The sequence below is a fragment of the Leiobunum rupestre genome, chromosome 6 (assembly GCF_980474605.1).
Source record: "Leiobunum rupestre chromosome 6, qqLeiRupe1.1.hap1, whole genome shotgun sequence".
Classification (NCBI taxonomy): domain Eukaryota; kingdom Metazoa; phylum Arthropoda; class Arachnida; order Opiliones; family Sclerosomatidae; genus Leiobunum; species Leiobunum rupestre.
Window position 1 is genome coordinate 5,282,273 of NC_143389.1, and position 22,500 is coordinate 5,304,772.

General features: G+C 39.6%; 1 protein-coding gene and 25 non-coding genes across 26 annotated transcripts; 25 read left to right on the forward strand and 1 right to left on the reverse strand.

The window, feature by feature from the left end:
- Positions 1-2,078: 2,078 nt before the first annotated feature.
- On the forward strand, positions 2,079-2,149 carry TRNAG-GCC (transfer RNA glycine (anticodon GCC)). Its single transcript has one exon. It is a non-coding gene; the product is annotated as a tRNA-Gly (tRNA).
- A 1,097-nt stretch (positions 2,150-3,246) lies between these two features.
- On the forward strand, positions 3,247-3,317 carry TRNAS-GCU (transfer RNA serine (anticodon GCU)). The gene has a single exon. It is a non-coding gene; the product is annotated as a tRNA-Ser (tRNA).
- A 135-nt stretch (positions 3,318-3,452) lies between these two features.
- TRNAG-GCC (transfer RNA glycine (anticodon GCC)) lies at positions 3,453-3,523 on the forward strand. Its single transcript has one exon. It is a non-coding gene; the product is annotated as a tRNA-Gly (tRNA).
- Positions 3,524-3,658: 135 nt separating this feature from the next.
- Positions 3,659-3,729, forward strand: TRNAG-GCC (transfer RNA glycine (anticodon GCC)). Its single transcript has one exon. It is a non-coding gene; the product is annotated as a tRNA-Gly (tRNA).
- Positions 3,730-3,865: 136 nt separating this feature from the next.
- TRNAG-GCC (transfer RNA glycine (anticodon GCC)) lies at positions 3,866-3,936 on the forward strand. Its single transcript has one exon. It is a non-coding gene; the product is annotated as a tRNA-Gly (tRNA).
- A 340-nt stretch (positions 3,937-4,276) lies between these two features.
- On the forward strand, positions 4,277-4,347 carry TRNAG-GCC (transfer RNA glycine (anticodon GCC)). Its single transcript has one exon. It is a non-coding gene; the product is annotated as a tRNA-Gly (tRNA).
- Positions 4,348-5,057: 710 nt separating this feature from the next.
- Positions 5,058-5,128, forward strand: TRNAG-GCC (transfer RNA glycine (anticodon GCC)). The gene has a single exon. It is a non-coding gene; the product is annotated as a tRNA-Gly (tRNA).
- A 935-nt stretch (positions 5,129-6,063) lies between these two features.
- On the forward strand, positions 6,064-6,134 carry TRNAG-GCC (transfer RNA glycine (anticodon GCC)). The gene has a single exon. It is a non-coding gene; the product is annotated as a tRNA-Gly (tRNA).
- Positions 6,135-7,613: 1,479 nt separating this feature from the next.
- TRNAG-GCC (transfer RNA glycine (anticodon GCC)) lies at positions 7,614-7,684 on the forward strand. Its single transcript has one exon. It is a non-coding gene; the product is annotated as a tRNA-Gly (tRNA).
- A 319-nt stretch (positions 7,685-8,003) lies between these two features.
- Positions 8,004-8,074, forward strand: TRNAS-GCU (transfer RNA serine (anticodon GCU)). The gene has a single exon. It is a non-coding gene; the product is annotated as a tRNA-Ser (tRNA).
- A 135-nt stretch (positions 8,075-8,209) lies between these two features.
- TRNAG-GCC (transfer RNA glycine (anticodon GCC)) lies at positions 8,210-8,280 on the forward strand. Its single transcript has one exon. It is a non-coding gene; the product is annotated as a tRNA-Gly (tRNA).
- Positions 8,281-8,415: 135 nt separating this feature from the next.
- Positions 8,416-8,486, forward strand: TRNAG-GCC (transfer RNA glycine (anticodon GCC)). The gene has a single exon. It is a non-coding gene; the product is annotated as a tRNA-Gly (tRNA).
- Positions 8,487-8,826: 340 nt separating this feature from the next.
- TRNAG-GCC (transfer RNA glycine (anticodon GCC)) lies at positions 8,827-8,897 on the forward strand. The gene has a single exon. It is a non-coding gene; the product is annotated as a tRNA-Gly (tRNA).
- Positions 8,898-9,216: 319 nt separating this feature from the next.
- On the forward strand, positions 9,217-9,287 carry TRNAG-GCC (transfer RNA glycine (anticodon GCC)). The gene has a single exon. It is a non-coding gene; the product is annotated as a tRNA-Gly (tRNA).
- Positions 9,288-9,628: 341 nt separating this feature from the next.
- TRNAG-GCC (transfer RNA glycine (anticodon GCC)) lies at positions 9,629-9,699 on the forward strand. Its single transcript has one exon. It is a non-coding gene; the product is annotated as a tRNA-Gly (tRNA).
- Positions 9,700-9,834: 135 nt separating this feature from the next.
- Positions 9,835-9,905, forward strand: TRNAG-GCC (transfer RNA glycine (anticodon GCC)). The gene has a single exon. It is a non-coding gene; the product is annotated as a tRNA-Gly (tRNA).
- Positions 9,906-10,040: 135 nt separating this feature from the next.
- Positions 10,041-10,111, forward strand: TRNAG-GCC (transfer RNA glycine (anticodon GCC)). The gene has a single exon. It is a non-coding gene; the product is annotated as a tRNA-Gly (tRNA).
- A 135-nt stretch (positions 10,112-10,246) lies between these two features.
- TRNAG-GCC (transfer RNA glycine (anticodon GCC)) lies at positions 10,247-10,317 on the forward strand. The gene has a single exon. It is a non-coding gene; the product is annotated as a tRNA-Gly (tRNA).
- A 317-nt stretch (positions 10,318-10,634) lies between these two features.
- Positions 10,635-10,705, forward strand: TRNAG-GCC (transfer RNA glycine (anticodon GCC)). The gene has a single exon. It is a non-coding gene; the product is annotated as a tRNA-Gly (tRNA).
- Positions 10,706-10,840: 135 nt separating this feature from the next.
- On the forward strand, positions 10,841-10,911 carry TRNAG-GCC (transfer RNA glycine (anticodon GCC)). The gene has a single exon. It is a non-coding gene; the product is annotated as a tRNA-Gly (tRNA).
- Positions 10,912-11,228: 317 nt separating this feature from the next.
- TRNAG-GCC (transfer RNA glycine (anticodon GCC)) lies at positions 11,229-11,299 on the forward strand. The gene has a single exon. It is a non-coding gene; the product is annotated as a tRNA-Gly (tRNA).
- Positions 11,300-11,433: 134 nt separating this feature from the next.
- TRNAG-GCC (transfer RNA glycine (anticodon GCC)) lies at positions 11,434-11,504 on the forward strand. Its single transcript has one exon. It is a non-coding gene; the product is annotated as a tRNA-Gly (tRNA).
- Positions 11,505-12,026: 522 nt separating this feature from the next.
- On the forward strand, positions 12,027-12,097 carry TRNAG-GCC (transfer RNA glycine (anticodon GCC)). Its single transcript has one exon. It is a non-coding gene; the product is annotated as a tRNA-Gly (tRNA).
- Positions 12,098-12,230: 133 nt separating this feature from the next.
- Positions 12,231-12,301, forward strand: TRNAG-GCC (transfer RNA glycine (anticodon GCC)). Its single transcript has one exon. It is a non-coding gene; the product is annotated as a tRNA-Gly (tRNA).
- A 131-nt stretch (positions 12,302-12,432) lies between these two features.
- Positions 12,433-12,503, forward strand: TRNAG-GCC (transfer RNA glycine (anticodon GCC)). The gene has a single exon. It is a non-coding gene; the product is annotated as a tRNA-Gly (tRNA).
- Positions 12,504-15,707: 3,204 nt separating this feature from the next.
- On the reverse strand, positions 15,708-21,813 carry LOC149939173 (ribokinase). The gene is made up of 9 exons (XM_090177774.1): positions 21,791-21,813; positions 20,853-20,938; positions 20,233-20,365; positions 20,086-20,149; positions 19,397-19,459; positions 18,759-18,926; positions 17,886-17,977; positions 17,015-17,203; positions 15,708-16,141 (listed from the first exon to the last, which is right to left on the reverse strand). Exons 2-9 carry the CDS (start codon positions 20,915-20,917, stop codon positions 15,965-15,967), a joined length of 951 nt encoding a protein of 316 aa, XP_090033900.1. The 5' UTR covers positions 20,918-20,938; positions 21,791-21,813; the 3' UTR covers positions 15,708-15,964.
- Between the last annotated feature and the right edge of the window lie 687 nt (positions 21,814-22,500).

The window sequence follows — 22,500 nt, forward strand, 5'->3', positions numbered from 1 at the left end:
GTGGCGACCCACTGAAGATTTTGGGGATTTATTTAACGAACGATGGTCAAGAATTGCTCCGACTTAACTGGAACCCCCGAATGGACAAGTTCTCCGGCACTTTACGTTCGTGGAAACAACGTCGTCTTACGTTAACGGGAAAAATTGTCGTCATTAACATGCTGGCGGCTTCCACGCTTTGGCATACTCTGAGCTCGGTAGATTTGCCATTAGCCTGGGCACAAAGATTTAAAACGGCGGTGATGGATTTTATTTGGGGTCCTGGCATGCGTCACGTGGATTACCAAACATTAATTCGTCCGAAATCTGAAGGGGGGTACGGCCTCGTCGATTTCCAGCTGAAAAGCCTCGCGTTCCGTTTAAAAGAAATTACAGGCTTTATCGGCGACTCCTCTGATTCCGCGATGAAGGACGTCTCACGGTTTTTGCTCTCCTTTTATGGCGGTTATGAGGGCATTGGCTTTCAAGTCTTTCGGCTTCAGTTCGACCAGAAACTATTACCAAGGATGGTTCCCCGGTATCGCAGTATTGTTAGCGCGTGGAACAGATTACTTGTCGCCAATGAATGGACTGTTTTACCGCACGCGAATCCTGTCTTTGAGCCGATTTTTCTGAACCCGCGAGTTACCGGTTTTTCCGCGTCGGCGCAAGAGAGAGCTACTTTCGCGCGCGCGGGGCTCGGTCTCGTGAGAGATATAACGTATGAGGTCATCCCAGGTTTCCTCCCTCATACCGTCATCTTGGACATGGTTTCATCGGTTCGACCGCGTTTACTGGACCGGTCAATACTTTCGCTCTATCATAAGATGTTGCGGCTCATTCCACCGGCCTGGGCTCATTTTGTGGACTCTTTGGATATTCTGGTTCATGAGCCACCGGTTTCCGAATTGGTTCGGGTCATCAACTCTAAAGAAGAGGCTGTCGTTTTCAGCGAGCTCAAATCATCCGACTTTTACCGTTCTTTGGTAAAGCAAGCGTGTTCCATGGAGTCTCGAGGCGAGGAACGTTGGAGAGGTTTTTTCTCCGCGCCACTTGTGCATGTGCATTGGGGAAAAGTGTCCTGCCCTCTAATGGCCACGCGGTACGCGGACATTAACTTTCGTCTCATCCACCAAGCATTTCCGGTCAAGGAACGGTTACTCCATGCTGGTCTTGTCGCGGACAATATGTGTTTATTTTGTAATTCTCGGTGCGAAACAGTCAGTCATCTTTTTGTAACGTGTCCCGTAGTTCAGGAGTGGTGGACCTGGCTTTTTATCACAATTTTAAAGCTCCCCGTTTCAATTTTCGGTTTTATATCTGAGCCTCGTGCCCAGTTTATCGTTTTTTCGATTGTTCCGTCCACCATTAAGAGACCTCCAATTTTCTGGTCGGTGGCGAAATTGCTTTCCGCGGTCCTTAAAGACGAAATATGGCGGAGTCGTAATTTGAAAAGTGTCGGGAAAATAACACGGGTTCCGGTGCTAACAAGTCGTATTAAAGCATGTGTTCGCAAAGAAACTATTAACCAATTGAAACTTTTAAAGCCGGATACCTCTCAGAATTGTACTGTGTTAAAAAATATTTTATTGGGACTTTTTAAGTGAATTTATTCAATGCTAATGTTATGACTGCTTGATTATTTGGTGTCAAAAATTTTATTGTGTTTCGATTTTTCATTACTGCTTGAGTTTTGTTTTATTTAAAAGTTTTTTAAATGTAAATAATACTTTTGGTCTTAATAAAAAAAAATAAAAATACTCGCCTGCCACGCGGGTGACGCATTGGATTCTTTCAGAAGAAGCTGATATAACGAAATCGTTAAGATAAAAAGCCGCGTTTTTTTCTTCCCGGGTTATTACGAATTCGTTTAAAAATCATTTTTGTCCTTTTACTAAATATATAACCGCGTAACAAGCGTTGGTGGTTCAGTGGTAGAATACTCGCCTGCCGCGCGGGTGACGCATTGGATTCTTACACAAGAAGCTGCTATAACGAAATCGTAAAGATAAAACTCCGCGTTTTTTTCTTCCCGGGGTATTACGAAGTCGTTTAAAAATCATTTTTGTCCTTTTACTAAATATATAACGGCGTAACAAGCATTGGTGGTTCAGTGGTAGAATACTCGCCTGCCACGCGGGTGACCCGGGTTCGATTCCCGGCCAACGCATTGGATTCTTTCACAAGAAGCTGCTATAACGATATCGTTATGATAATAAGCCGCGTTTTATTTTCTTTTCGGGGTATTACGAACTCGTTTAAAAATCATTTTTGTCCTTTTACTAAATATAAAACCTAGTAACAAGCGTTCATGGTTCCGTGGTAGAATACTCGCCTGCCACGCGGGTGACCCGGGTTCGATTCCAGGCCAACGCATTGGATTCTTTCACAAGAAGCTGCTATAACGATATCGTTATGATAATAAGCCGCGTTTTATTTTCTTTTCGGGGTATTACGAACTCGTTTAAAAATCATTTTTGTCCTTTTACTAAATATAAAACCTAGTAACAAGCGTTCATGGTTCCGTGGTAGAATACTCGCCTGCCACGCGGGTGACCCGGGTTCGATTCCAGGCCAACGCATTGGATTCTTTCAAAAGAAGCTGCTATAACGAAATCGTCAAGATAAAAACCCTCGTTTTTTTTTCTTCCCGGGGTATTACGAAATCGTTTAAAAATCATTTTTGTCCTTTTACTAAATTTATAACCGCGTAACAAGCGTTGGTGGTTCAGTGGTAGAATACTCGCCTGCCACGCGGGTGACGCATTGGATTCTTTCACAAGAAGCTGCTATAACGAAATCGTTAAGATAAAAAGCCGCGTTTATTTTTCTTCCCGGGGTATTACGAACTCGTTTAAAAATCATTTTTGATCTTTTACTAAATATATAACCGCGTAACAAGCGTTGGTGGTTCAGTGGTAAAATACTCGCCTGCCACGCGGGTGACGCATTGGATTCTTTCACAAGAAGCTGCTATAACGAAATCGTTAAGATAAAAAGCCGCGTTTTCTTCTTCCCGGGTTATTACGAATTCGTTTAAAAATCATTTTTGTCCTTTTACTAAATATATAACCGCGTAACAAGCGTTGGTGGTTCAGTGGTAGAATACTCACCTGCCACGCGGGTGACGCATTGGATTCTTTCACAAGACGCTGCTATAACGAAATCGTTAAGATAAAAAACCGCGTTTTTTTTTCTTCCCGGGGTATTACGAACTCGTGTAAAAATCATTTTTGTCCTTTTACTAAATATATAACCGCGTAACAAGCGTTGGTGGTTAAGTGGTAGAATACTCGCCTGCTACGCGGGTTACCCGGGTTCGATTCCCGGCCAACGCGTTGGATTCTTTCACAAGAAGCTGCTATACAGAAATCGTTAATATAAAAAGCCGCGTTTTTTTTTCTTCCCGGGTTATTACGAACTCGTTTAAAACTAATTTTTGTCCTTTTACTAAATATATAAAAGCGTACCAAGCGTTGGTGGTTCAGTGGTAGAATACTCGCCTGCCACGCGAGTGACCCGGGTCCGACTCCCGGCCAACGCATTGGATTCTTTCACAAGAAGCTGCTATAACGAAATCGATAAGATAAAAAGCCGCGTTTTTTTTTCTCCCTGGGGTATAACGAACTCGTTTAAAAATCATTTTAGTCCTTTTACTAAATATATAACCGCGCAACAAGCGTTGGTGGTTCAGTGGTAGAATACTCGCCTGCCACGTGGGTGACCCGGGTTCGATTCCCGGCCAACACATTGGATTCTTTCACAAGAAGCTGCTATAGCGAAATCGATAAGATAAAAAGCCGCGTTTTTTTTTTCTTCCCGGGGTATTACGAACTCGTTTAAAAATTATTTTTGTCCTTTTACTAAATATATAACCACTTAATAAGCGTTGGTGGTTCAGTGGTAGAATACTCGCCTGCCACGCGGGTGACCCGGGTTCGATTCCGGGCCGACGCATGGGATTCTTTCATAAGAAGCTGCTATTACGAAATCGTTAATATAAAAAGCCGCGTTTTTTCTTCATCCTGCGGTATTACGAACTCGTTTAAAAATCATTTAAGTCCTTTTACTAAATATTTAACCGCGTAACAAGCGTTGGTGTCTCAGTGGTAGAATACACGCCTGTAACGCGGGTGACCCGGGTTCGATTCCCGGCCAACGCATTGGATTCTTTCACAAGAAGCTGCTATAACGAAATCGTTCACATAAAAAGACGCGTTTTTTCTCTTCCCGGGGTATTCCGAACTCGTTTAAAAATCATTTTTGTCCTTTTACTAAATATATAATCGCGTAACAAGCGTTGGTTGTTCAGTGTTAGAATACTCGCCTGCCACGCGGGTGACCCGGGTTCGATTCCCGGCCAACGCATTGGATTCTTTCATAAGAAGCTGCTATAACGAAATCGTTAAGATAAAATCCCGCGGTTTTTTTTTCTTCCCGGGGTATTACGAACTCGTTTAAAATCATTTTTGTCCTTTTACTAAATATATAACCGCGTAACAAGCGTTGGAGGTTCAGTGGTAGAATACTCGCCTGCCACGCGGGTGACGCATTGGATTCTTTCACAAGAAGTTGCTATAACGAAATCGTTAAGTTAAAAAGGCGCGTTTTTTTTTTCTTCCCGGGGTATTACGAACTCGTTTAAAAATCATTTTTATTCTTTTACTAAATTTATAACCGCGTAACAAGCGTTGGTGGTTCAGTGGTAGAATACTCGCCTGCCACGCGGGTGACGCATTGGATTCTTTCACAAGAAGCTGCTATAAAGAAATCGTTAAGATAAAAAGCCGCGTTTTTTTTTCTTCCCGGGGTATTACGAACTCGTTTAAAAATTATTTTTGTCCTTTTACTAAATAAATAACCGCGTAACAAGCGTTGGTTGTTCAGTGGTAGAATACTCGCCTGCCACGCGGGTGACCTGGTTTCGATTCCCGGCCAACGCATTGGATTCTTTCACAAGAAGCTGCTATAACGAAATCGTTATTATAAAACGCCGCGTTTTTTTTTCTTCCCGGGGTATTACGAACTCGTTTAAAAATCATTTTTGTCCTTTTACTAAATCTATAACCGCGTAACAAGCGTTGGTGGTTCAGTGGTAGAATACTCGCCTGCCAGGCGGGTGACCCGGTTTCGATTCCCGGCCAACGCATTGGATTCTTTCACAAGAAGCTGCTATAACGAAATCGTTAAGATAAAAAGCCGCGTTTTTTTTTCTTCCCGGGGTATTACGAACTCGTTTAAAAATCATTTTTGTCCTTTTACTAAATATATAACCGCGTAACAAGCGTTGGTGGTTCAGTGGTAGAATACTCGCCTGCCACGCGGTTGACGCATTGGATTCTTTCACAAGAAGCTGCTATAACGAAATCGTTAAGATAAAAAGCCGCGTTTTTTTTTCTTCCCGGGGTATTACGAACTCGTTTAAAAATCTTTTTTGTCCTTTTACTAAATATCTAACCGCGTAAAAGCGTTGGTGGTTCAGTGGTAAAATAATCGCCTGCCACACCGGTAACCCGGGTTCAATTCCCGGCCAACGCATCGGATTCTTTCACAAGAAGCTGCCTTAACGAAATCGTTAACATAAAAAGCCGCGTTTGTTTTCTTCCCGGGGTATTACGAACTCGTTTAAAAATCATTTTGGTCCTTTTACTAAATATATAACCTAGTACCAAGCGTTGGTGGTTCAGTGGTATAATACTCGCCTGCCACGCGGGTGACCCGGGTTCGATTCCAGGCCAACGCATTGGATTCTTTCACAAGAAGCTGCTATAAAGAAATCGTTAAGATAAAAAGCCGCGTTTTTTTTTCTTCCCGGGGTATTACGAACTCGTTTAAAAATTATTTTTGTCCTTTTACTAAATAAATAACCGCGTAACAAGCGTTGGTTGTTCAGTGGTAGAATACTCGCCTGCCACGCGGGTGACCTGGTTTCGATTCCCGGCCAACGCATTGGATTCTTTCACAAGAAGCTGCTATAACGAAATCGTTATTATAAAACGCCGCGTTTTTTTTTCTTCCCGGGGTATTACGAACTCGTTTAAAAATCATTTTTGTCCTTTTACTAAATCTATAACCGCGTAACAAGCGTTGGTGGTTCAGTGGTAGAATACTCGCCTGCCAGGCGGGTGACCCGGTTTCGATTCCCGGCCAACGCATTGGATTCTTTCACAAGAAGCTGCTATAACGAAATCGTTAAGATAAAAAGCCGCGTTTTTTTTCTTCCCGGGGTATTACGAACTCGTTTAAAAATCATTTTTGTCCTTTTACTAAATATATAACCGCGTAACAAGCGTTGGTGGTTCAGTGGTAAAATAATCGCCTGCCACGCGGGTGACGCATTGGATTCTTTCACAAGAAGCTGCTATAACGAAATCGTTAAGATAAAAAACCGCGTTTTTTTTCTTCCCGGGGTATTACGAACTCGTTTAAAAATCATTTTTGTTCTTTTACTAAATATATAACCGCGTAACAAGCGTTGGTGGTTCAGTGGTAAAATAATCGCCTGCCACGCGGGTGACGCATTGGATTCTTTCACAAGAAGCTGCTATAACGAAATCGTTAAGATAAAAAGCCGCGTTTTCTTCTTCCCGGGTTATTACGAATTCGTTTAAAAATCATTTTTGTCCTTTTACTAAATATATAACCGCGTAACAAGCGTTGGTGGTTCAGTGGTAGAATACTCACCTGCCACGCGGGTGACGCATTGGATTCTTACACAAGATGCTGCTATAACGAAATCGTAAAGATAAAACTCCGCGTTTTTTCCTTCCCGGGGTATTACGAAGTCGTTTAAAAATCATTTTTGTCCTTTTACTAAATATATAACCGCGTAACAAGCATTGGTGGTTCAGTGGTAGAATACTCGCCTGCCGCGCGGGTGACCCGGGGTCGATTCCCGGCCAACGCATTGGATTCTTTCACAAGAAGCTGCTGTAACGAAATCAATAAGATAAAAAGCCGCGTTTTCTTCTTCCCGGGGTATTACGAACTCATTTAAAAATCATTTTTGTCCTTTTACTAAATATATAACGGCGTAATAAGCGTTGGTTGTTCAGTGGTAGTATACTCGCTTGCCGCGCGGGTGACCCGGGTTCGATTCCCGGCCAAAGCATTGGAATCTTTCACAAGAAGCTGCTATAACGAAATCGTTAAGATAAAAAGCCGCGTTTTTTTTCTTCCCGGGGTATTACGAACTCGTTTAAAAATCATTTTGGTCCTTTTACTAAATATATAACCTAGTACCAAGCGTTGGTGGTTCAGTGGTAGAATAATCGCCTGCCACACCGGTAACCCGGGTTCAATTCCCGGCCAACGCATTGGATTCTTTCACAAGAAGCTGCCTTAACGAAATAATTAACATAAAAAGCCGCGTTTTTTTTCTTCCCGGGGTATAACGAACTCGTTTAAAAATCATTTTAGTCCTTTTACTAAATATATAACCTAGTAACAAGCGTTGGTGGTTCAGTGGTAGAATACTCGCCTGCCACGCGGGTGACGCATTGGATTCTTTCACAAGAAGCTGCTATAACGAAATCGTTAATATAAAAAGCCGCGTTTTTTTTTCTTCCCGGGGTATTACGAACTCGTTTAAAAATCATTTTTGTCATTTTACTAAATATATAGCCGCGTAACAAGAGTTGGTGGTTCAGTGGTAGAATACTCGCCTGCCACGCGGGTGACCCGGGTTCGACTCCCGGCCAACGCATTGGATTCTTTCACAAGAAGCTGCTATAACGAAATCGTTAATATAAAAAGCCGCGTTTTTTTTTCTTCCCGGGTTATTACGAACTCGTTTAAAACTCATTTTTGTCCTTTTACTAAATATATAACCACGTAACAAGCGTTGGTGGTTCAGTGGGAGAATACTCGCCTGCCACGCGGGTGACGCATTGGATTCTTTCACAAGACGCTGCTATAACGAAATCGTTAAGATAAAAAACCGCGTTTTTTTTTCTTCCCGGGGTATTACGAACTCATTTAAAAATCATTTTTGTCCTTTTACTAAATATATAACCGCGTAACAAGCGTTGGTGGTTAAGTGGTAGAATACTCGCCTGCTACGCGGGTTACCCGGGTTCGATTCCCGGCCAACGCGTTGGATTCTTTCACAAGAAGCTGCTATAACGAAATCGTTAATATAAAAAGCCGCGTTTTTTTTTCTTCCCGGGTTATTACGAACTCGTTTAAAACTCATTTTTGTCCTTTTACTAAATATATAAAAGCGTACCAAGCGTTGGTGGTTCAGTGGTAGAATACTCGCCTGCCACGCGGGTGACCCGGGTTCGACTCCCGGCCAACGCATTGGATTCTTTCACAAGAAGCTGCTATAACGAAATCGATAAGATAAAAAGCCGCGTTTTTTTTTCTCCCTGGGGTATAACGAACTCGTTTAAAAATCATTTTAGTCCTTTTACTAAATATATAACCGCGTAACAAGCGTTGGTGGTTCAGTGGTAGAATACTCGCCTGCCACGTGGGTGACCCGGGTTCGATTCCCGGCCAACACATTGGATTCTTTCACAAGAAGCTGCTATAGCGAAATCGATAAGATAAAAGCCGCGTTTTTTTTTTCTTCCCGGGGTATTACGAACTTGTTTAAAAATCATTTTTGTCCTTTTACTAAATATATAACCACGTAATAAGCGTTGGTGGGTCAGTGGTAGAATACTCGCCTGTCACGCGGGTGAACCGGGTTCGATTCCCAGCCAACGCATTGGATTCTTTCACAAGAAGCTGCTAGAACGAAATCATTAAGATTAAAAGCCGCGTTTTTTTTCTTCCCGGGGTATTACGAACTCGTTTAAAAATAATGTTTGTCCTTTTACTAAATATATAACCGCGTAACAAGCGTTGGTGGTTCAGTGGTAGAATACTCGCCTGCCACGCGGGTGACCCGGGTTCGGTTCCCGGCCAACGCATTGGATTCTTTCACAAGAAGCTGCTATAACGAAATCGTTAATATAAAAAGCCGCATTTTTTTTTCTTCCCGGGGTATTACGAACTCGTTTAAAACTCATTTTTGTCCTTTTACTAAATATATAACCGCGTAACAAGCGTTGGTGGTTCAGTGGGAGAATACTCGCCTGCCACGCGGGTGACGCATTGGATTCTTTCACAAAACGCTGCTATAACGAAATCGTTAAGATAAAAAGCCGCGTTTTTTTTTCTTCCCGGGGTATTACGAACTCGTTTAAAACTCATTTTTGTCCTTTTACTAAATATATAACCGCATAACAAGCGTTGGTGGTTCAGTGGTAGAACACTCGCCTGCCACGCGGGTGACCCGGGTCCGATTCCTGGCCAACGCATTGGATTCTTTCACAAGAAGCTGCTATAACGAAATCGTTAAGATAAAAAGTCGCGTTTTTTTTTCTTCCCGGGGTATTACGAACTCGTTTAAAACTCATTTTTGTCCTTTTACTAAATATATAACCGCGTAACAAGCGTTGGTGGTTAAGTGGTAGAATACTCGCCTGCCACGCGGGTTACCCGGGTTCGATTCCCGGCCAACGCGTTGGATTCTTTCACAAGAAGCTGCTATAACGAAATCGTTAATATAAAAAGCCGCGTTTTTTTTTCTTCCCGGGTTATTACGAACTCGTTTAAAACTCATTTTTGTCCTTTTACTAAATATATAAAAGCGTACCAAGCGTTGGTGGTTCAGTGGTAGAATACTTGCCTGCCACGCGGGTGACCCGGGTTCGACTCCCGGCCAACGCATTGGATTCTTTCACAAGAAGCTGCTATAACGAAATCGATAAGATAAAAAGCCGCGTTTTTTTTTCTTCCTGGGGTATTACGAACTCGTTTAAAAATCATTTTAGTCCTTTTACTAAATATATAACCGCGTAACAAGCGTTGGTGGTTCAGTGGTAGAATACTCGCCTGCCACGTGGGTGACCCGGGTTCGATTCCCGGCCAACGCATTGGATTCTTTCACAAGAAGCTGCTATAGCGAAATCGATAAGATAAAAAGCCGCGTTTTTTTTTCTTCCCGGGGTATTACGAACTCGTTTAAAAATCATTTTTGTCCATTTACTAAATATATAACCGCGTAATAAGCGTTGGTGGTTCAGTGGTAGAATACTCGCCTGCCACGCGGGTGACCCGGGTTCGATTCCCGGCCAACGCATTGGATTCTTTCACAAGAAGTTGCTATGACGAAATCGTTAAGATAAAAAGCCGCGTTTTTTTTTCTTCCCGGGGTATAACGAACTCGTTTAAAAATCATTTTTGTCCTTTTACTAAATATATAACCGCGTAACAGGCGTTGGTGGTTCAGTGGTAGAATACTCGCCTGCCACGCGGGTTACCCGGGTTCGATTTCCGGCCAACGCGTTGAATTCTTTCACAAGAATCTGCTATAACGAAATCGTTAACATAAAAAGACGCGTTTTTTCTCTTCCCGGGGTATTACGAACTCGTTTAAAAATCATTTTTGTCCTTTTACTAAATATATAGCCGCGTAACAAGCGTTGGTGGTTCAGTGGTAGAATACTCGCCTGCCACGCGGGTGACGCATGGGATTCTTTCACAAGAAGCTGCTATAACGAAATCGTTAAGATAAAAAGCCGCGTTTTTTTTCTTCCCGGGGTATTACGAACTCGTTTAAAAATCATTTTTGTCCTTTTACTAAATATATAACCGCGTAATAAGCGTTGGTGGTTCAGTGGTAGAATACTCGCCTGCCACGCGGGTGACCCGGGTTCGATTCCCGGCCAACGCATTGGATTCTTTCACAAGAAGTTGCTATGACGAAATCGTTAAGATAAAAAGCCGCGTTTTTTTTTCTTCCCGGGGTATAACGAACTCGTTTAAAAATCATTTTTGTCCTTTTACTAAATATATAACCGCGTAACAGGCGTTGGTGGTTCAGTGGTAGAATACTCGCCTGCCACGCGGGTTACCCGGGTTCGATTTCCGGCCAACGCGTTGAATTCTTTCACAAGAATCTGCTATAACGAAATCGTTAACATAAAAAGACGCGTTTTTTCTCTTCCCGGGGTATTACGAACTCGTTTAAAAATCATTTTTGTCCTTTTACTAAATATATAGCCGCGTAACAAGCGTTGGTGGTTCAGTGGTAGAATACTCGCCTGCCACGCGGGTGACGCATGGGATTCTTTCACAAGAAGCTGCTATAACGAAATCGTTAAGATAAAAAGCCGCGTTTTTTTTTCTTCCCGGGGTATTACGAACGCGTTTAAAAATCATTTTTTCCGTTAACTAAATTTACAACCGCGTAACAAGCGTTGGTGGTTCAGTGGTAGAACACTCGCCTGCCACGCGGGTGACCCGGGTTCGATTCCCGGCCAACGCATTGGATTCTATCACAAGAAGCTGCTATAACGAAATCGTTAAGATAAAAAGCCGCGTTTTTTTTTCTTCCCGGGGTATTACGAACGCGTTTAAAAATCATTTTTTCCGTTAATTAAATTTACAACCGCGTAACAAGCGTTGGTGGTTCAGTGGTAGAACACTCGCCTGCCACGCGGGTGACCCGGGTTCGATTCCTGGCCAACGCATTGGATTCTTTCACAAGAAGCTGCTATAACGAAATCGTTAATATAAAAAGCCGCGTTGTTTTTCTTCCCGGGGTATTACGAACTCGTTTAAAAATCATTTTTGTCCTTTTACTAAATATACAACCGCGTAACAAGCGTTGGTGGTTCAGTGGTAGTATACTCGCCTGCCGCGCGGGTGACCCGGGTTCGATTCCTGGCCAACGCATTGAATTCTTTCACAAGAAGCTGCTATAACGAAATCGTTAATATAAAAAGCCGATTTGTTTTTCTTCCCGGGGTATTACGAACTCGTTTAAAAATCATTTTTGTCCTTTTACTAAATTTATAACCGCGTAACAAGCGTTGGTGGTTCAGTGGTAGAATACTCGCCTGCCACGCGGGTGACGCATTGGATTCTATCACAAGAAGCTGCTATAACGAAATCGTTAAGATAAAAAGCCGCGTTTTTTTTTCTTCCCGGGGTATTACGAACGCGTTTAAAAATCATTTTTTCCGTTAACTAAATTTACAACCGCGTAACAAGCGTTGGTGGTTCAGTGGTAGAACACTCGCCTGCCACGCGGGTGACCCGGGTTCGATTCCTGGCCAACGCATTGGATTCTTTCACAAGAAGCTGCTATAACGAAATCGTTAAGATAAAAAGCCACGTTTTTTTCTTCCCTTGGTATTACGAACTCGTTTAAAAATCATTTTTGTCCTTTAACTAAATATATAACCGCGTAACAAGCGTTGGTGGTTCAGTGGTAGAATACTCGCCTGCCACGCGGGTGACCCGGGTTCGATTCCCGGCCAACGCATTGGATTCTTTCACAAGAAGCTGCTATAACGAAATCGTTAAGATAAAAAGCCGCGTTTTTTTTCCCGGGGTATTACGAACTCGTTTAAAAATCTTTTTTGTCCTTGTACTAAATATACAACCGCGTAATAAGCGTTGGTGGTTCAGTGGTAGAATACTTGCCTGCCACGCGGGTGACCCGGGTTCGATTCCCGGCCAACGCATTGGATTATCTCACAAGAAGCTGCTTGAACGAAATTGAAAAGATGAAAATCCGCGGATTTTGTCCTTTAAAATATAACTGTTTAACAAGCGCGTTGGTGGTTTAGGGGTAGAATACTCGCCTTCCACGCGGGTTAGATTCCCGGCCAACGCATTTGATTCTTTTCAAAGAAGCGGGGTTACCGAAATTGAACAGATCAAAAACCGCGGTTTTCTCTCCCCGGGGGGCTATGAACTCGTTTAAAAATCATTTTCTACCTTTTTACTTAAAATATAGTCGTGTAACAAGCGTTGGTGTTTCAGTGGTAGGATTATCGCCTGCCGTGCGGGTGACCCGGGTTCGATTCCTGGCTGACTCATTGATTCCTTTTCAAAGAAGCTTGTTTAGGCGATAGATTTAGTCTACAACACATATGGGTTCGAATTTGCAATAAATAGAGGGGTCTAAATAATTAAATTGACATTTCGTTAGAGGTCGGCGTTTGATTAATTTTTATCCATGGATAAAATAAGTTCGGCGATATTTGAGTAATATTTATTGAAATAACCAATATTTGAATAATAATTGTAAAATGTTTAAATAATCGAAAGTTGAGAAGCCCATTAATTAAACAAAACCAACAAGTATTTAAATAAATACCATTTTTATTAAAAAAAATGCTTGGTTGCGTAAAAAAATATAATTAAATAAGTTTAAATTATATTCTTTTTACCAACTTTTGTTAAATAAATCGGAAATTTTGTAGATAATGAATAGACAATTTCGAACACTTCATTTGGTATCTTAAAACTGCTATTGCTATAGCTTACTTTATGAATCCAGAATATGCCGATAGGCATCTTATATATGGATTCGCTCCGGGAATTGCGGTGGAAGCGCTGTGCTTGTATCAGGAGCACTTTCCTCAAAGACAGCTTTCAAATCGACAAACTGGCAAAATACAACCCACGGGACCTGCTACTGTAGAAGGAGACGTTCCAGAAGACCTGGATGAACAAGTACTTACTATCATCGAGGATGATCCTATATCAAGCACGAGGCAAGCTGGTCGTCAATTGTGTTTCGGCCATGTTCTTGTCTGGCGTATGCTTCGAGGACACCAATACCACTCATTCCATTTACAGAAGGTTCAATCTTTAAATGAGGCCGATTATCCAACACGAGACGAATTTTGGCAGTGGTTGCAGGAGCAGGAGTACGCTCCTAGTTTCTGACGAGGCCAATTAGACCCGTGACGGAATCTTCAATTTACATAATCGTCATGAGTGGCAGCAAGAAAATCCAAACGCGACTACCGTTAGATCACATCAAGTTCAGTTTAGTCTCAAAGTCTGGTGCGGAATTGTTAGCGTCCATTTAATCGCACCTTATTTTCTACCACCAAGACTAACTGACACTTTACCAGAGTTATTTGAAGACGTACCGCTAGCACCCCTCATTTTAGCCTTCGGGTTAGAGCTCATCTTGATGCCGAGTTTCCTCGGAGATAGATAGGTCTAGGCGGAACTGCTGCATGACCAGCCTTATCTTCTGATTTGAACCCATGTGATTTCTATCTTAGGGGCCATATCAAGGACTTCGTATTCATGTCAACGCAAAAATGACGCCTGCGACCAAATCTGAAACACGCCAGAAATCTTTCGTCGTGTTCGAGAATCTTTCCGAAGAAGCGTCCAATCTTGCCTTTACGCCAATGAAAGTCTTTTCGAACAACTTTGGGAAATAAAATTATCAATGTAAATAAATGAATTTTTTGCTGTATCTCTTGGTAATTTGAATCACCTCGTCAATATCTCATAAGACGTTTTTACTCCTTGTTACTCAAAGAACACGAATTTCTTCCCATACCAAACTTTTAGTTCTGGGGACATCTTGAAAAATTGGTACACAAGACAGAAGTCCGCAATATTGACGACCTACAACAATACATTTTGATCGCTGAGAAACTAATCGCGACCGAAACGGGTCTATACGACGCAACAAAGCATTTAATTTGACCTCCGACGAGTAGTACCGCCAGCCGCCGTTAGGGAGCGCAACCATAGTTTACGGTCGCAAATTCGTAACACGCCCTCAAATCTTCGAACGGTTTCCAGAATGATTTTCGTGAGCATCAGTTTATATTTTTATTGCTCAGTTAAATTTGTACTTATGGCATATTGAGAATAAAAACGAAATTCAATGAGTAACTTTCTTTCATTTGACGTGGTCACTACGAAACACCTTGTTATTGTTAATTTCTACACGTGAAATACTTATTTTAATTAATAACAAACTTTTGATACAAGTGATTGTTTTCTTATCTTTTTCGATAAAAAAACAAAATGCTTAATAAAAGGAAACAATTGGTTTCAAGGAATAATAGAAAATGCCAATCACTTGGATACGGTTCAATTTAGGAACACGTTTCTAAGGACTCTTTTCACTCCTTGTTAACCAAAGAACAGACCCGTACATTTGTACCAGACTTCTCTGTATATCCGAACATTGTTTTTGGGAACAGTTCTCGACTTAAACTTATTCTTTCCTATTATAATTCCTTCTGTCTTCTTCTTTAATTCATTTATTCCATCTTGCGGAAATTTAACTAGTGCAGAAAAGAATTTTGAAAGCATTGGAAGAGGGTCGCGAATGTTGTGAACTCTGAACAAATTATCAACTTTAAAGTGCCATTAGTTCTTTTGTCGTATAGAAAATACTGAAGGAAGGTTCCACAAAGTTTGTTTCTGAAGTACTCGCTAGTTATTTAGACTGCTCTATTTTCTTTGCTATGTATTCAAGAAGGTGATTAGATACAGTATATTTTGTTTGGCTCATCGAAAAAGCCTTTTTTATCATTTGGTTCTTCCATTATGTACACACGAAAATGCGCGTCTAAAAACGCGTTGCTTTTCCCTTCTGAGGGCTGTTTGTTGCTCCTAGATGATAGGCTGAAAATAATAATGAAATTCTGTAGAATTAAGAGTTAAATTGAAGAAAAATATATATTATTTTTATCATTTACTTCAAATCTTTCATTTCAACATTTCATACCTTTTAAGATAAGGAAATATTTTGTGAAAAGACAGCGCGAAAATTGAAAAGAAAATGCTAAGAGAAAAGGTTTCGTTGGACCATTTCGCCAAGAGCGTATCGAAAGAAGACTAGCAGGAAATCACAACCGGAAATAAACAATAAAAATTTGGTGAGAGCTAATACAACAAACCGTCTACTTATCTACTTTCTATACTTTATGGTACAAAGAAGATAATCTCCTGTGCTTTCTTGGGGGCCACAACAAAAAAAGCACATGGTTCAAATATAGAGACTTGCACTTTCGAGCTTGATTGTTTTTCAAAGGTTGCCTCAATGATTGTCATGTTGTAAGCACTGAACCAATTGTAAATGTTTTCAACTCATTTTAATTATAATTGTAATAGAATGCATAATTTTTCTAGATCATAACAGGTAATACATTTTGGTTTACTGAAAAATATGACCAGGAATTGCACTCTTTTTAGGAAAACTTTGTTGGGTTCCCTCTCCTTGCACAGAAATACTAGCAATTTCACAAGCTCGTTTCGTCATCTCTTCCAAAGATAAATTCTTGTAATTCACCAGAAAGTAGCCCAAGCTTCCCATGAACGAATCGCCGGCACCCTGTAAGAATTAAAAGAGGATTATTCAAAGAACAAGCTCAATTTTAATCATTACATAAAGAACCAAATTGTATCAGTCATTTCACCAAGAAAAACATTTCGGAATAGAAACAGTGGTACGTTGACGCAAAAATCATGAATTAACATTATTGATTTTTAATTCAAAATAAAATGTTGAAAGATAATTCATATAATAAATAGGGCTGCTAAAAAAACTACCGTCGTCGAAACATTTACTTTGAAACTTATTATTATATTAGTTTCTGTAACTCCATAGAGCCAATGAAGTCAGATCGTATATGAAGAAAAACATTCTAAAGAAATGATTGGCGATTTTCGTATAATTTTGAGCCAGTAAAGCGCTCCGAATAATACCCGTATACTTTATATAACTTTACACTTTATGAAGATGGATTCAGCAAACCTCAAGTTTATTGTTCATACAAACTTGTAGAGGTTTACGGTAATAGTTAGTGTAGGGAGCTGTTGGCTCGATCTCGTGGCATGCAGGGCTTGCCACCACCCTCCTACGCATTGTAACCCGTCCACCTGAATTAAGGGCTTCAAAAGTCGCATGATGACTTAGGCCTAAGGTGGTGCTTTGGGTATTAGCCTAGCTGATTATTATTATTAAAAAAAAACATATTTCCGTAAAAAAGATCACTTTGTTTAACTTTACGTTGTTTAACCCCGGTTTTATAAGCATCGGGGGAAATGATGTTAAGGCGGTCGTACGGATGAAGCATACCAAATCGTTATGGATTCCTGAATCGATTAACACTAAACGAAATTCCACAACAATGGACATCATAAGACCGGTAAAGCACCGTACATACTGACACCGAAAATAGTTTTAAAAAAATTAGACGCTTACGGTAGTGTCAACGGATTTGACTTTAGGTGCTGGAACGTGAACTGAATGCTGACTAGACGACAAGACCAATGAACCATTCGCTCCTAAAGTTAAAATCACTGCTTCAAATTTTCCTTTGGCGAATAACGTCTTAGCTGCAATTTCGGCTTCTGCTAAATTAGACACTCTTTTTCCGCACACGAATTCTGCCTGAAATCACAAACATTTTTTTCAAACCAAATATTACGAAAACATATCCACACATCTTATTAATATTTCTGAGATTATTGGTCCTTTTTTAAGTATATATATAACCACCAGTAAAAGATATGTTTTAGCTCAACAAAAGATAGCGTCGAAATTAATTTCACAATATCGGGTCTTTAAACGGGCAAAACTGGCGTTCAAAAATATGGGTGAAAATAGAGTAATAATAATCAGCTATGCTAATATCCAACGCACTACCTTAATCCCAAGTCCGTAAGTCCTTCCCTTCCTAGTGATAGCAGATCAGGCCAATCATATTTCCAGGGGCTATTTTGTTTGCCTTTTTTCGGGTAGAGACGAACTAACGACGTCTTAGTCAGGTGGGCATAGTACCTTCAGGCCATTTTCCGCCAACTCAAACCAAGGAGATAAAATGTCATTTAAATTTCGTTCGCGCCATTTCAACCCCTTCCCCTTCAAAAATCGACAGGCTTCCCAAGCAAACCTTGATTGGAATTGCGCCCACCTGCCCACGTAGCTGTTCCACCTTTGTTCCCGGAGTTCGCGCGAGAAACTAGTAAAATACAAATACCTATGTGACCCGTTAAAAAACTTGGTTAGTTACTTTCGGGGTATTTATTTGAAAGCTCTATAAAAAAAGCTAAACGTTGATGATCAAACTTACTTCAATTTCATTGACACATATTATATCGATATAGGGATACAGTTCCTCAAATGGTTCTTCCCCGCAAGGAGCTGCATTCACCAGCGTCTTCACTGAAACCAATAATTACTGAAGTATCATCACTGTTGTAACTCTCTTATGGGAAAAGGTAATACTCAGTTGCCGGCTCGATCCCAGCTTGTAGCAAACTCCTTCGGCGTTCGGTCTCCCCTTTCCATAAAAAACTTGCTGAGGTTAACGGTAATAGTGAGTGTAGGCATGGACCAAGTATCTAAGGGGACTCACTGTTCCTGATATTTTGAAATCGAAATTATGGGTAGTATAATATAAAATTAAATAGAATTTAATTACTATCAAATATTTAACTTTGCTTAGATTTGCTTTGTATCGGAATTGGTTTAAAACCTTTTTTTGTCCTATTTTTTGAAGTAAATTATGCAATTTAAATTAAGGATTTTTTAAATTAATAAGTACTAAACTGTCAGTACCAATTGGGACCGATTTGCTCTCTGCTCGAAATATAAAACCAAATGTTAAGTATGGACATTTGCAAACATATTGTTGTAAGTAAATTTAATATAACCGAAAATAAGACTCAAGCTCCTATAAGACATCTTTTGACTTGGCCCTGGGCTAAAAATGGAGCCGCTAAAACCGGGCCCCTTTCCGTAGGCCTTAGGCAAAAATCTCTCATTTACCGACTTTTCGGACCTTCGTAGGCTCTATTATAAGGAATCGTAGGCCCTAATGTATCCTAAAGTTTCGTAGGCCCTAGGAGCTTTGCCTAATCTGCCTTATGGATAGGGCGGCCCTGAAACCGGGGCCCTGAAGCCAGCAACTCAGCAAGTAGCAAATATCCACGACCGGTTTTACCTCCATTGGCCCTGGCAGCTTTTAAAATCTCAAGTAGCGTCGTTCTGGGGCATTCGTAGGTGCAGATCAACAACTCGCAACTCGGAAACAGATCCTGAGCAGCACGAATGGCGTCGGCTGGAGAAAGGTGGTCAATGGCGCCAAATACATTGATTATGCTATTTTCACCTTAAAAAAAGACAGATATTATAAATATGGATCTCAAAAAATGTTGATCATAAGTAACATAATAGCCTTGACACTGAACACTTTCGTATATGGTAGTCTGTCGCGGAGTGATTCTGTATTTGAAACTAGTCACTCACTACTATCTTCGCTGGAAATATCACTGCCAGTTTAGTGTGATGGCAATAAATGCTTTTATGGCTTTAAATAGTAGTCAATTATTTTTACTTTTGAAAGCCTTTAGGTTTTCAATAAGCTTTGGCTGATTCGTGAAAAAAGGCCGTAAGGCTGATATTTCAAGGGCGTCATAACCAAAGAATGGTGGAGTGTTTTCCGTCTTTAGCTTTTTAATGATTCAATTGATCAATTGTAAATTCAGAAATTCGCGTTATGATAAAAGGAACTGTAGGAAGTGTCAAACTTCGGGTGTTTAATTGCTTATGATGTTAATTACATGTTTAAAAAGATGTTACCGGACGCAGTGACGGCGATATTCGATGTGCTTGTGTGCGTTGAAGATTCCACAGTAACGTGATCTACATATTAAAACGTGTTGTTAAATCGTTCAAATAAAATGTCACCATAAGTCTATAAATATTTCCATAAGTGTGTCAGTTACTCAAATTAATTACCAATGGTTATTTATGCAATTACTCAGAATTTACATCACACCCAAACAATATAGTATGAAGTCTACGAAAAATGTAGAAATTTATCTAAATACAAATGTATGGGAACTGACACAATTACGTTAAACTTAATTATAAACGTATGATAATACCATAAGTCTATAATATTGATCCATAAGGCTGTCACTTTGAGGAATATTTTACTGAGAGCTAGTAAGAGAGTGACGTCATCACAAGAAGATCTCCCCCTAGCGAGGTGCTGTCCGAGGCTACGTGTGACGCGTTAGCAAGCGGGCGCAAAACGGCGACGAAGCCCGTAAAGCAGTCTGTCTTGAGAATAGCTCTCAGTAATTTTTTTGCATGTGAAGAATAAGAAGTGTCACACTTATGTAATAATGTTATACACTTATGATAATACATGTAGCCTTCTACCATAAACATGGAAGAGTTTCAAATAGTATCGTGAACAAGATCAACATAAGCTTAAAAGATTCTGTACAGTTAAGAAATGATATAAAAATAATTTCAGTTACCATTATTAATGGACAATGATTTAAAATGATTGATGAAACCATCTCCAAAACTATCATTTCCAACCTGTTTAAAGTTTGAAAGACGGTATGAGTTTTACAATTTCTGTTACGAAGTTTAAAATTAATAATAACTGATCTGATACATACTTTTGCTATCATGGCTACAGGCTCTGCCAAATTGGCAACCATGACACACTGGTTGGCTCCTTTTCCTCCGAAGGCCTGATGAAATTTTTGCCCAATGAGCGTCTCTCCCGCTTTTGGAAAACGTGAGACATAGCTAAAAATATTGTTATTATTTTCAACACGATTCTAAGGCACCAGTGAGCTGTATAGGTTATTTTCAAGATGTGACTGATATTGTAAAATTTTCAAACCCTTCAATGAAAAAGTGTATGCTATAATATATGCGAATTATTTAAAAGTCTTTAAATAGGGCCTTTCCTGGGTCGTTATAATTTGTCCAAATTTTACGTATGCTGAACGGTTTACAGCCGCCCGGCCCAGAAGCGGGGCACATTTTGCACCCACACTTTTACACAACTTTCACTTCAACTAAGAGAAAAGTATATTAACTGCTGAAACAATTTTTAATTTTTAGTACCGAGAAGCGATATTTAACCAATTTACTATTTGTTTTTGGTATTTTTAACGTACAAAATAAATATATTGAAATTTATAGAACTCTTAGTTATGTCTGAAACATTGCATTTCGTCGTCATATCAGTTACACACATAATTTAAATAAAATGTTATTTATATCATACCTGACCAAGTCCACAATGCATCCACCAATAACGGCGATTTTTGGTTTTAAATGATCGGCACTCATTGTAAATAAAGTTAAGAGGTTCTACAAGTTAATGTATATAAACTGTTTAAATTATGCTGTTCTTATAATTAATAATATTTTAATTTAATTGGTAGGATGTCTTTTCCAAGACTTCCACTGTAGTCTCAGGGCTTAACTGATACGGTCATAAGACAACGGTTTATTTTCACTATATTTTAATAGATAATACAATATTACTCTGTCTTGTAACATTATCAGTTTAGCTCTGATAGTACAGTACAGTGGGAGTCTAAGGGCAGAAAAAATATGCTTACAACATCAAGAGTATTGATAAATTTCGCTCATTTTCACGAGAAGAGATAAAAATATCACCACATAATCGAAACAAAATTGTTATCATAACGATAATTTACCAACGGATTATTCTCCGTCCCAATTTGTAATAAATTTATTAAATGCATTCATTTATAATTATTTTTAATCAACAAATTGGCATTGAAATGAGACGTTTCAACGAGAAAATAAGCAATATAAATATAGATTTTCTCTCCAGTCTTCAATCTACAGGCAGTATAATACTTGGGGATTTTATTTCGACCCACGGACTGACCGAAAACAGAGATTGGATAACCAAAGTAAGTAGTGTTTTAATGTGTTGTTAAATTACCTAATTTACCAAAGGAATATGTTCAGAACTATTCAGTTAAACAACGTATTAAATATAATCATCTAATTACTAAGAAATTAATTTTAAAATAGTCTATCGTACGAATAGAGGTTTTATTGCGACAGACGGACCAATCACTCCAAGATTATGTTGGGAAATTAGTTACCAATTCTTTAACTTACATCAAATTATGTATTAAGCAAAAGCTAAAGCAGTATGACCTATGAATGAAAAGGATAATTTACCAATGGATTAAGCTCCGTCCTATTTAGGTAAGCAACGTATGCAATGTACCCATTTCATTAATATAAAATTAATTTTATAAAAACAATTTTTTAACACGCGTTTTAAACTTATTTCAATTACAATCGAAATTCTTAGAAATATAAATTAGTCTCTAGCCTTAATCATACGAATTTCGAGGTGTTAAAACGGCGGACGTACTAAACACCGAGGGGTTACTTAGCCTTACTAAGATAAAGTTGGGAAATTATTAACCGTCCCTTAGTTTACAGCTGATTGAACAAAAATTGGTACAGTGGAACCGAAGAATACGTTTTTATGACGAGTGGATTATGTATTTCATCAATGCCCACCTCAGGAAATAATTTTTAACATGTTAGTATTTAACAGACGTTAGTAGAATATTTTATGACAATAAAATTATCCTAATAAATATTTTAATTTCTATGTTAGTAATAAAATCTTAAGTCTGATTTCCGGTTAAATCTAGCGAAAAGCAGTATCACTCTTTGTAATATTAAAAATTCATAACGAAAGGTTAACATGGTTGAAATTCACAATACAATGTATTTAAATTTCCAATGTTAAATTGGCCTGTGCGCAAAATGTGCTGCAGCACAGGGCCTCAGCCAGAACATATTACAGAGAGGGACTTATAATTTTGGGTATACTCGTACAAGGTCTTCAGTTTAAATTCGTCATTTAATAAAGT

Excerpts from the sequence above, each read along its gene's own strand:
- LOC149939173 (XM_090177774.1), bottom strand. The coding sequence starts at position 20,917 with ATGAGTGCCGATCATTTAAAACCAAAAATCGCCGTTATTGGTGGATGC. Across the intron at positions 20,150-20,232 it reads CTGTAGCCATGATAGCAAAA|GTTGGAAATGATAGTTTTGG; the intron begins GTATGTATCAGA and ends AACTTTAAACAG. Across the intron at positions 19,460-20,085 it reads ATCATTGTCCATTAATAATG|ATCACGTTACTGTGGAATCT; the intron begins GTAACTGAAATT and ends TTTAATATGTAG.